The sequence below is a fragment of the Peromyscus maniculatus genome, chromosome 14 (assembly GCF_049852395.1).
Source record: "Peromyscus maniculatus bairdii isolate BWxNUB_F1_BW_parent chromosome 14, HU_Pman_BW_mat_3.1, whole genome shotgun sequence".
Taxonomy (NCBI): Eukaryota; Metazoa; Chordata; class Mammalia; order Rodentia; family Cricetidae; genus Peromyscus; species Peromyscus maniculatus.
Genome location: NC_134865.1, coordinates 39379499 through 39391789, shown reverse-complemented (window position 1 = coordinate 39391789; position 12291 = coordinate 39379499). Strand labels below are relative to the sequence as shown.

At 39.6% G+C, this 12291-nt stretch overlaps 1 protein-coding gene across 11 annotated transcripts in view; it reads left to right on the top strand.

Annotated features, from left to right (window-relative positions):
• Nucleotides 1-10465, top strand: part of Slc26a3 (solute carrier family 26 member 3) — a 62288-nt gene extending 51823 nt beyond the window's left edge. For 10 of the 11 annotated variants that reach the window (XM_076550819.1, XM_076550812.1, XM_076550813.1 and 7 more), the window contains 7 exons: nt 2-94; nt 1178-1273; nt 1833-2066; nt 4485-4539; nt 7531-7679; nt 7783-7848; nt 10073-10465. In XM_076550819.1, coding sequence (XP_076406934.1) covers nt 2-94; nt 1178-1273; nt 1833-2066; nt 4485-4539; nt 7531-7679; nt 7783-7848; nt 10073-10096 — 717 coding nt within the window. In that variant the 3' untranslated portion in view covers nt 10097-10465. The remainder of the gene's footprint in view (nt 1; nt 95-1177; nt 1274-1832; nt 2067-4484; nt 4540-7530; nt 7680-7782; nt 7849-10072) is intronic. The other variant, XM_006989518.4, reaches the window with a different exon arrangement.
• Nucleotides 10466-12291: the final 1826 nt, after the last annotated feature.

The following is a 12291-nucleotide window of genomic DNA, read 5'->3' as shown; positions in this document are numbered from 1 at the left end:
GGTGTATGAGCCAGAAGGAGTGAAAATTTTCAGATGTCCATCTCCAATTTACTTTGCAAACATTGGTTTCTTTAAGCAGAAACTTATTGATGCTGTAAGGTTCAAAAAATTCTTACTATCTGGGAGTGAAATGTTTCCTCTTTAGCAAGAAGGTCATTGACTTCCTGTATGTTGAAGCTGAGCTGTGTCAATGTTTAGTCTGCATGTCCTAGAGTAGGTAAAACTATCTTAAAGGGATCCATTAATACGTTGGGAAATAAGCCTCTTCCTATGAGGCTCAAGGTAGAGTCCTTGTTTTTAGATTTGCTGTGAAGTAAAATCATCACTCATGGCACTAGGGAGCGGGTTTTTAATACATTGTCTTTGGGTACCAACCCAGAAACAACAGTGAAACATTGAACATTTGACTGCATCACCAAGGAGATTCAGGATAGTGGCTGTACATGGATAACTGACAATCAGTACTTAGCATTCTGGTAAAGAAGCCAAGGATCAGTCTTTTAAGATCAAGTGACAAAAGCTTGCCTTTAATCCAAGCACTCAGGCAGATCTCAGTGAGTTCAGGACCAGCCTAGTCAAGAGTGAGTTCCAGAGTAGACATGGTCACATAATGAGACCGTGTCTCAAAAGACAAAACAAACCAAACAAACAAACAAACGTTTGGTATTCATTCTTAAAACATACCTTCTGACTTACGTTGTGCCTAATTATACTGATTGATTTAAATAGCCCCAAATTGAATATTAGAACTATAAAATTGTACTGGAATACATCTTTAAAAATATAATCACACAAGTTTTAGTCTTTTGGGGTGCCACCTATACCTGACAAAAAGAAAATTAGGAAAACCAAGTTCCCTAGGAGTCTGGTTGGTCCACACACAAACAGATTCAAATACAATTTAAAAATATTTATTAATCATTTGTGGGTAAATTCTGGACTGTATGAATGTTTTTGAAATTTGATAATTGCATACAGACTAAGCAAACCATAGCCCTGATTCAATATTGTTGCTAGTATTGTTTTTAAAACTGTTATCTCAATTTTGTTTTAAAACATTTTATCTCAGTTACTCCTATGTCCCGAGCCCTCAGCACCTCCTAGCTAGTTATCATCATCCTGTTCTGTAAGTAGCAGGATGCTCAGCTCCCCTGTAACACAGTAACTGGGTTTACAGGTCGGCTTTAACCCACTTCGAATTCTACGCAAGCGCAATAAAGCTTTGAAGAAAATTCGAAAACTGCAGAAACAAGGACTGATACAAGTGACACCTGTAAGTTTCTGACCACACTTCCATGTATTTCGGGTAAAGCGCAAATGCTTTTAGTAAAGCATAATTCAAAGTCTTGGTTCCATTACTTTAAATGAAATGCTAGATAAACACATTCTGTGTGTTCATTAGTGTGATATTTATTATATAAATGTGTGTGTGTGTGTGTGTGTGTGTGTGTGTGTGTGTGTGTGTGTGTGTGTGTGTGTGTGTGTACATACATGTGGAAGTCAAAGTATAACTTTTGGGAGTTGGTTCTCTCCTTCTTTCCACCATGTGAGCCCCAGAGATTGAATTCAGGTCCTCAGGCCTTGTGGCAAGCTCACTTACCTCTGAGCCATCTTGCCAGCCTTAATGTCACTTTTTGATAGCATCTTTGAGGATCTCCTTTAAATTTTTTTTTTCTGTCCTGCAAAGAGTATCAAAAGCAAAAGGTACGAAGCATCTATGCATCCTGTTGCTGACCCAAGTTGAATTCAAGCTCCAGGCACTCCTGCTTATCCATGACATACACACATTTTCAATCAGAGTCACTCCATCTGTTACCACCCCTCTCCTGCAGAAAGGGTTCATCTGCACCTCTGATGGCTTCAAAGACTCCGATGAAGAGTTGGACAATAACCAGATAGAAGAGCTGGATCAGCCCATCAATACCGCAGACCTGCCCTTTGAGATTGACTGGAATGCCCATCTCCCCCTCAACATCACCGTCCCTGCAGTCAGCCTGCACAGTCTCATCCTCGACTTTTCAGCTGTGTCCTTCCTCGATGTCTCCTCAATGAGGGGTCTCAAAAAGGTGATTTGTGTTTTCTTGATGGCAAAAATCATCTTTATAAAAAAAAAACAACTTTACACACACATCACACACATGAATGCACATATATGCACACACACACACACCATAGGCACAAGCACACCATAGGCGCATACACACACACACACACACACACACACACACACACACGTGCGCCAGAGCTCATGGATTAGGGCCTACGAGCTCTGGAGAGCCACCTGTCTCTGCGTCACACAGCTCCCCAAACACACATGTCTGCCCCAGGACCGGAACTAGAGACCCACGCCACCACCCAGCATGACTTTTTGTGTGGGTTCTGGGGGTCCAACTCAGGTCTTCATGCCTGGCAAACACTTTACCAACTGAGCTATCTCCCCAGCCTCGGTAATACACACTTTATTAGAATTTTAGCCTTCGTTAAGATTGTGAGAAGCAGATAGCAGTGGAGATTATTGGATGGAACCACACATAATTTGGAAGGCGGCCAAATCCATACTTAGAGTGTTTGCAGAAGCTTCGGGTAGGCAACTACACTCAATTTTTTTTCAAACCTGGGCATCATGGGTGTTCTCAGACCCTTATGGGCATTGTATTTATATTATTCTGAAAACAAAGGAGACTCTGAAAAGTCTAGGATAGGATAGAACAGTGGGCATATTTGTTTTTATCCTCATCTTTTCCCAACAGATGAAATTTCACTTGGCAATTTAAAAGTGTGTATCATATTAAGTTATACTAAGTAGACATATGAAAGAATAAAAATCACATGTGATTTAAAAATAGGTGTAACACTCTTATATTTTGTATGTATGCATGTTTTACATGCAACTATGTCTACATAGGCCAGAAGAGAGCATCAGGTTCCCTGGAACTTACCACAGGGTTGCTAGGAATTGAACTCAGGTCCTCTGCAAGAGCTCTGAACCACTGAGCCATCTTTGGCCCACGCCTTTAATCCCAGCACTCAGGAGGCAGAACCGGGCGGATCTCTGTGAGTTCAAGGCCAGCCTGGACTACCAAGTGAGTTCCAGGAAAGGCACAAAGCTACGCAGAGAAACCCTGTCTCAAAAAAAAAAAAGGTATAAAACAAGTAGTGTGGCTTGCTTCCTTTGCATTTTATTCTCAGCATTTCTACAATTAATATCCAACAGAACTGAAAGAACACCCGGGGAATAAATAAATTCTATACTGCTTTCTGATTCTCTTAGGTTTTCACTGGTATCTGTTGAAGTGGGCTGAGCTGAGTTCCATTGAGTATGGGTGAACTGAACACAAAATTAAAAAACAAAACCAATTTAGTTTTCTAACTTAATTTTTTCCTTTTGTTGTTTTTGTCATTTAGTTTTGTTTGTTTTTTGATTTGTTTTGTTTTTTGATGGTCTCATGAAGCACAGGGTGTCCTGAATTTGTATAGTCTAAGCTGACCTTGAACTCATGAGCTTCCTGCCTCTGCTTTCTGAGTACTGAGATCACAGATGTGGTTCTCTGTGTAGCCCTGGCTGTCCTGGAACTTACTCTGTAGATCAGACTGGCATCGAATTTACAGAGATCTGCCTGCCTCTGCTTCCTGAGTGCAGGGATTAAAGGCGTTGAGACAGGCTTCACTTTTTTTTTCCCCTAATACTAGCAGTACAACACAAACAGCAAAGATTCTGGATAGTGTTTTTTTAATCCCCAGTTCTCAGATGGTGCCTGGAGAAGTTCTAGAAGTATTTTTTTTTTTTATGATGGTGATGGTATTCATGCCCTAACCTGATCAGCAATGAAAGCTACCTGTCTTATACTTTGTCCTCTCACATCACCACTGGCATCCGTTTTTTGCCAGGACACCAGGACCCTGATCTTTGCTCCTTGATACTAGACACATCCAGCTGCTATGCACGGGAACAATGAACAACACATGGACTGATTTGTGTGCTGTTTTTACAGGAGCAGAAAGTTCTAGCTGGTCTGGGTGGGGCACGCCTTTAGTCCCAACACTCAGAAGGCAGAGGAAGGAGAATCTTTGTGAGTTCAAGGCCATCCTAGTCTACCAAGTGAGTTCCAGCACAGCCAGGGCTACACAGAGAAACCCTGTCTTGAAAAGCCAAAGTGGGGGAGAAGAAAATGGGAAAGTTCTAGTCATTTCCACAAAACATCCTATGTTGAAATTGAATCAAAGACAATCTTGTGAGTTTGAGACAGAACATTTTCTTATCTTTTTCTTAAAAATGTTTAATGTCTTACTGAGGAGGGCTTTTCTCTTCAGGATTTTGTTTAGTTTTATTGTGCAGGCTTGTTTTTAACTTTACTGTGTCCTTATTGTCTATTTCCAAAACATAAATCGTTCTGAAAATAATCACTTGTAAGGTACTATAACAGTTTGTATTTGTGACAAGTGGAAACTCTTCCCTAAAGTAGATATACCTTCTGTTTTAACAGATTTTGCAAGAATTTATTAGGATCAAGGTAGATGTATATATTGTGGGAACAGATGGTAAGTTCATTTATTTATGTATTTGTTTGTTTGTTTATTATTATTATTAGTTTTAGTTTTAGTTTTCAGAGCTTTATTAGGAGGGAAAAGGGGGAGGGGAAAGAGGAGGGCCAGACCTGGAAAGAGAGAAAGATGGTGGGGGGGAGCAGAGCAGAGAGAGAGCAGAGAGCTTGTTTATTATTTTAAGACAATATCTTGCTATGTCGGCCTCATTCTCCCAAGTTCTGGTATTACAGCATGTATCATTGTGCCTGGTTAAAGGTGTAGCAATATTTCCTTTTCTGTGAGTGCTGGAGATGGAACCAGAGCCTCATATGATAGACCCAGCCCAGGGTCTTCTAACTATATTTAATGTTCAGACAGTCACATCAGGCTCCCAGATAATCTAGACAGGCCATCTAAAGAACAGTTATGTCATGTGATCACAAGGAAACTGAATTTCCAGTTGAGCCAATAAAAATCCCCATGGAAATCACAGCTTATATTTGCTGTTAATGTGTGATTAAATGAATTTTATGATTTGGGTCCTAATTTCATAGGTATAGCAAATGAGTGAGTGTGTGAACTACTTTTCACTCTGAACTTGCTGGAAATATTGCTGTCTCCTCTCTCCCTTACATTCTTCAGCCATAACAACCTGGCTTTGGCTTGCCTTTGCTGGTAAGGCCATTATTACCAAAGGTATCCAAGGGTGATGACCAATTTATCAAGACTAAAGACATGTTTTGAGGCCTTAAAACTCTCCCTACTTGGCTTCTAAGCCCATTCTTTTAATGTCTCCCTCCTTTCTCATAGCAACACAGTTTCCTGTATAGCTACTCTCTCAGGCCTAGCATTCGGCTTTCCCCACAATACAATCTTAAAACCTACCCCTGTGATTTCATGAACTCTTCCCAGCCAATCTCCTCCATACTCATGTCAAATGTATTCATGTGTTAATGGATCCCTAAACTGTATCTTCAGCCCAAATCATAGCTGAGACCCATGTATAGATTGGCTGGATGTCTCCCAGCCAACTGACACGCATGTTTAGTATATATGACCTCTCTCTCTTTCTGCCCTTTCCAATCTTCATAGTAGTAATGCTGCACCCTGCTTCCCTGTGTAGGTCCCCAGTACCACCTTTAATTCCTCTCTCTCCCCTTCTCTTGACAGCCCCTGTGCCACCAGATCTTAGAGATAGTTCTTCTTAAATTAGTCTGTCCCTGGTTGCATAGCCTTACTCCAAACACTTATCCACTCTTACGTCAGCCATCAGGAAGACCTAACCACTGTGTTTATCCATCCTCTCATTAAATAATCAGATTAAACAATTCTTTCAATGCTTTTCCCAGCAGTAACCAAAAACTTCGTCAGGCAGAGCACTGCATGGTTCACATACACCATGTTGTTCTACGGTCCTGTCAGGGTCCCCACTTGTCTCCTCTAGAGGCAGTACTGGTCTTGTTTACCTTCATAGTCCCTGTCTCTTGCCTAGTTCTTAGGAAATGGCATTTAATCTGATGAAGACTCACTGAGTACCTACCACATGTCAGACACTGTTTTGGGTGAGGACATGGAGCTCAATTTCATGGGAAATCCATATCATAATCAAATAAAGCCAGGAATGTGACATATGAGTGAAGTATGGGAGTCAATCTTGACAGCACCTCAGCAAATAGCATTTTAGGGAGAGGTGAAAAACAGTTCACAGGAACTGACACCTTCCTGGCTCCCACCTCCATAAACTAAAGACATATTCTAGTTTCAAGAGTTGATTATAATTGAAAATACTCCATTGATCCAAGTAACCTGTTAATTTACTGGGGGACTTTATTCCCTCTCTACCATTGTTTGTACCATCTGCCTATACCACCTGATATTCTTTTCAGTCTGACATCACCTTCCTCCCATTCTCCTTGCTCTTTCTGGGTCCCTGTCTGTTGAAAGCCTCCTATGAATGTCCACACCATCATTTATCCATTTTCTTTCTTTTTCTCTACCTCTCTCTAAATCCTAAGCACTGTGACATGCTGTGGCTCTGTACAGTTTTCCACGATGCTCACCTGGAGGAAACAGTCTTCACCTGCTGTCAGAAATTTCATAGTACACATCCCATACTTTTATTAATTTACCAAAACAATGTGAGGATCCACTGTGCGCTACTTGTTGTATTAAAATTAAGAAAATAAAAAAGGGGGAAAACTGAACTATTCCTTGCCCCCGCTCTTTCACTTTTCCTGTCAGTAGTACAGTTATGTATAAATGTTCTTTGTGGGTGAGGATCAAGTCTAATTTACCTTTTTATTGCTTAGATAGATCTTTGCACATAATAGATGTAAGTTCATATTTGCTTGAGTGATCTGTGCAAACAAATGTGGGCTAGTTCCTACCAGTGTGGGATTTCTCAAAGAAAATGGGAAAAGTAATGCGAGAAGCTAAGGAAGATGTTTCATAAAGCCCAGCAACCTGAGAAAATGGGCTACAGTTCAGTCACTGGTAGATAACCAATCTGACAGTCAAAACTCAGCACATCACACACAGGTTTTCTAATTAGAAAGAATGCAGTTTTTTAATAATAGTCACACTTATTGCAATCATTAAGTAAGAAAGCTAATTCAGTAAGCCCCTGCCTAAATAAGAGTACAATCATTTTTTCCAGAAACCCCTTGAGGTTTTCTCGCTGAACTATTTTCTCATCCCTTCCACACAATGGCATTGAATTTGTGAAAGATACACAAGTTACACTGCTGTGGGTCAATGGAATGCACACTTTTTTTTGGTAATCAAAAATGTTTTAATGATTAATGTTTAGACATTATTTAACAGTGTGGGTATATCCGGAGAAGCTAAACACACTTTGACAGCACACTACTGAATGTTATAGTTTTTGTACTGAAATACGTAAAGACACCTGCAAGGAATGCACACTTTTAAATGAATTTTTAAATTAGCAGTTTCATGGGGAAACAAGTCTCTTTCTAAGCAATATGGTGTCTTCTTTTCCTTCAGATGATTTCATTGACAAACTTGCTCGGTGTGAATTTTTTGATGACGAAGTTACAGACTCAATCTTTTTCTTAACAATCCATGATGCTGTTTTGCATATTTTGATGAAGAAGGACTACAGCACTTCAAAGTTTAATTCCAGCCAGGTACAGGTGATTTGATAAGATTCACAGTTGTAGCCAATCACCTATACTCAAGTGTTTCCTCCAAATTCCAATATTGATCCCTGACCCCTATTTCCACTCTTTTTCTCAGGAAAAAGAAATGAAATTTGACTTTACCATAAATACAAATGGAGGATTACGTAATCGAGAATGTCAGGTATGATTCTTCAACAGATTTATCTTCATCCAAACTTCACAGCAAATACATAGACACATATGCACACATATATACACATATATATATATATATATATATATATATATATATATGTTTAGATGGGCCTGTGATAAAGCTCATCAGGTCAAGGGGTTTGGCCAAACCTGACAACCCAAAGCTCCTCATGATGGAAGGAAACAACCAACTTTTATTGACCAGACCTCACATGCACACAATGTTTTGCATACGCGCGCGTACACACACACACACACAATTTTAAGTATTAGGGTTTCTTCCATCATCTGTAGAAAATCCAGTACCTACTCGAGCCTCTGTACCTCATTCTTGGAAACTGAAGCAATGCTGCCTACTTCATGTGGACGTCTGATGAAACATACACTCAGATGAGAAGAAAGAGAGGGAGGGAGGAAAAGAAAAAAAGAAAGGAAAGAAGGAAGAGGAAAATGACAAGTTAGTGTTACCTTGAGCACATCTCTTTCAGTTTCCAAAGCTGAAATAGAATTCTTAAACCTGGTCTTAGTCTAACCTTCTGATAACCTGTAAGACAGGAGAGCCATTGCTCCCTTTGTCCATCAGAGCTTGGAAATAGTAGGCACCCTCAGACATACAGATACATGGAAGTCCCTAGGACAGTGGTTAGTTCAACATGAAAGCTAAGTTCCTTTCCTTTCTTACTAGAATGAGTTGCCCATTATTTAACTGGATAGTTCCAATTCATTCTAGAACATTCATTTCTAATATATTCAGTCCTTTAAGGCAATGTCTGTAGTAAAGAGAAAGTGATTTCTATTGTAGGCCCAGGACATGGTAGGTTATTACATTATTTTAAATCTTTAGAACAACATACAAAGAAGATATCTTCTATTTCAGATGAGAGTATTAGTAAACAGACTCAGAGAATTTAATTTGTGTGAAGTTACACACTGAATGGCAGCAACAAAACTTACCCTAAGAAGTGATGACAAGTACTGTGTGCAGCCTTGCTGTAGTACACCACTTCTGTACTTCAGGTAAAGACTGACTGAGTTCTCTAAAGAAGACTCTAATGATGGTCATCAAGTACAGGAGGTGGTCAGTGGTGTTTCCTAAGAACAGCAAACGAGAATGCAGATTAGACACAAATCAAGGTTTAGGGTCAGATAACCCTGGACCAAGGAGTGATAGCAAATAGCAAAGGTGAAGTGGAAGGGTGTTAGTTAGAGAGACCTGAAAGAACAGAGCAAGCATGACCCTGCCCCCTAGCATGGATTCAGACACATACACATCCAGTTTGGCTTCAGAACTGTCACTAAGTACTAAGGGACAAAGTCTAAGAATCATACTTAAATCAGAATGGAGCCAGCACCATGATATATTCCTTGGCTTCCCACACTGAAAAAAATAAAAGTTTAACACCAGCTCCTTGGTTTGCTTAGAGGAGAATAAAACAACAGTTGTGGATAGTCCACCAGCTGTGGGGTACAATCAGAATGTGAGGCAGAGGGAGAGCTCTGTGTGTAACAGCACTTGCTGTCAAGCCTGCTGGCCTAAGTTCAATTCTCAGAACCCACAGGATGACTCTTTCAACTTGTCCTCTGACCTCCACAGGCACACTACGGCATGCCTCTCTCCTCATCAAATAAATAAATAAATAAATAAATAAATATAAATAAATGTAAAAAGAATTTAAAAACAAAACAAGATGCCTGACTGGTATCCAAGGCTCCTTGGAGTTTGGATGACTCAGAACAAATATAAGGACATATATAGTTGTAACATATTGTATTGTTAACGCTTAAGCTACAAATAGATCGTTGAAACCTACACAAAGTAAACATGTCAATGCACGGATCCATACTAATCCAGCATCAACGGAAGGCCATTAAAGATTTTTTTTTTTAAGCTGAAGAGATGGCTCAGTAAGAACACTGGCAGCTCTTGTAGAGGAACGGGGTTCGATTCCCAACACTGACATGGCAGCTCACAACCATCTGTAACTCAGGTCCCAGAGGATCCAAAGTTCTCTTCTGGCTTCTGCAGGCATCAGGCATGCACATAATTCATGTACATATGTTCAGGCAAAACACACATATACAAAAAATAAATAAACTATTCAAAAAGATTTAAAAAATACTAGTAACTGTTAAGTTCCAGATCCTAAGAAAGAATTGCTGAAAAGGGAACTTAACAAATCATTTAAAACAAAAACTTTGTTTTCTTCCAGGTGCCAGTTGAAACGAAATTCTAATCAAGATACAATTCAGAAGGATTCTCATCTGTCATATTAACAACTTTATACCTAGAAAGTTATTGCTACATTCATACATTGTATGAATATTTTTATTTGACAGAATTATGTTTCAAACTTTGGAACGAGATTGTTCTAGCATGGTATATTTTTCACATATCCACTATGAAATTATGTACATATTCCTAATTTTCTGCCTTGTAGACTTATCAAAGGTAGAAAATTATTTTGTTTATATGTTATTTTTGTAGCATTGACAGATTCCTATCCAAGTCATTATCTTCATGCACAATGTTTTATGGTGTATTCACACCACCGTTTTGACGCTAATTTATACAGGTCATGCTAATATATCTCTATTTTAAACAATTAAGCTGTACAGGTGTGTGCTATTTTACTACGTTTGTTGGTTTTCTGAAGCATGCTTGCTGTGGATCCTTCTTGAGTGCTGTGGCAACACTGCTATGAGAATCTGTCAGCAGAACTTTGTCATAGGACTGTTTTGACCAGATTTTTATTATCACTTCAGTTTTTAAGGCTCTAACCTATCTAGATACAGACACAGTCCTCCTAATGCTAATATAAAAGTATTATATAAGGGCTTTAAAAGCAATTCCTTACTTCCCTTCCTGGAATGAAAACCATAGGAGATAACGGGGGGGGGGGGGCTATAAAATGACAAAGCAAGAAGGGAAGAGTACAGAGATGTGAGCAGATAGTCATTGCTTCCTGTTTCACTGGGGGAGAAGCCGTTAGGAAAAGGCATGTTTTGTTTGTAACTCACAGGGCAGGAGGAGTTGTTGAGATTTTTGCTGGAGAGTGAGATTCAGCACCCTTGAGTTGCTCACTGGCCTTGTTCTTGTGGCAAACATGCACTTACTCATGTGATACTTGGAAATTAAAACAGCAGCACCACCCACAGCTCAGTGCCCTCAATTAAACACCAAACTACTCTGTGAATGGGGAAGCTGGTCCTCTGGTTTTAGACTGGCTTCTAAACACTTATTGTCAAAGTATGCTTTCATCCTTACCTGAGACTGCCCAGAAAGGCTTGACTATTAGACTTTAATCAAAGTTCAGAAAAGCAGAATGAAGTTATTTAAATAGTGACCTTACCTAAAAACAAGAGAAATAACACTTTCCAGTGTTAAGTTTGAGTCATGATCACCTAATAGAACTCGTGCAGTTTTAGGATGGGGACACACACACACAGAACTTGTGCAGTTTTAGGATGGGGGCACACACACACATGCAGTTTTAGAACACACACACACACACACACACACACACACACACACACACACACACACACACACCTCTGTGACTCTCAGGATAAGAGCTTTTCCTTCCTTTTTCCTTCCCAGGAAAAGTGGAATTGGGAAAAAGATTCGAATTCATATTGTGGTTGTTTTCCAGGCAATGGCACTCCCTACATTCTTGCTAAGAAAATCAGAGAGCAGACATGACTCTCCAAGTCCATGGCTAACCTTAACATCTTAACAGGCTCACTGAATTCATTCTCAATTGTTTCTTTTCTCTTCTATGGCAGTGATGTTTTGAGGAATGGGAATTTGTGGACCTCTGTCTCCACTTGTCTGCTTCATAGCCAATACTGAAACTAGTACAGAAATCCAACCCATGATCAGAGAGAGAGAAAGAGAAGATAAGATAGTGTGTTGGTAGAGATAAAAATAAAACTTTGAGAAAGCAGAGCAACATTGAAAAGGAAACTAAAGAGCCAGGGACAGATACATTACTCAAAGTAAGAAATTAGCTGGAGATAATACCTGCCAAAATGATCTTATCATTTAGCCTTGATAAGCGTTATTGTCTAAGGAGTTGCACAGCACTTACAAATGTTTTGAACAGGAGCCTGACTCTACAATGCATGAACAGAGAAAGGGAGAATTCCGGGTTGTTTGTTTTGGTTTTTGGTTTTTTAGCATCTCCGTGTATTTCTGTTGAAACTGCCCTGAAGATCCAATTTTTCATCTTTTCTCCTCTGTGAATGACTCTATTCTGCAAGCTCCAAAGGAAAAAAAAAACAAAACAAAATCTGTCAGGAATCCTGACTAGAACCTATACAACACACAATCCTTTAATTCTCAAAGTAGCCCTTACATAATAAAGATTCTTGGGGCCAGGGCTGAGTTCAGAGCCTTACACACACTGCTGCTGCAATACACCCTAGTTCT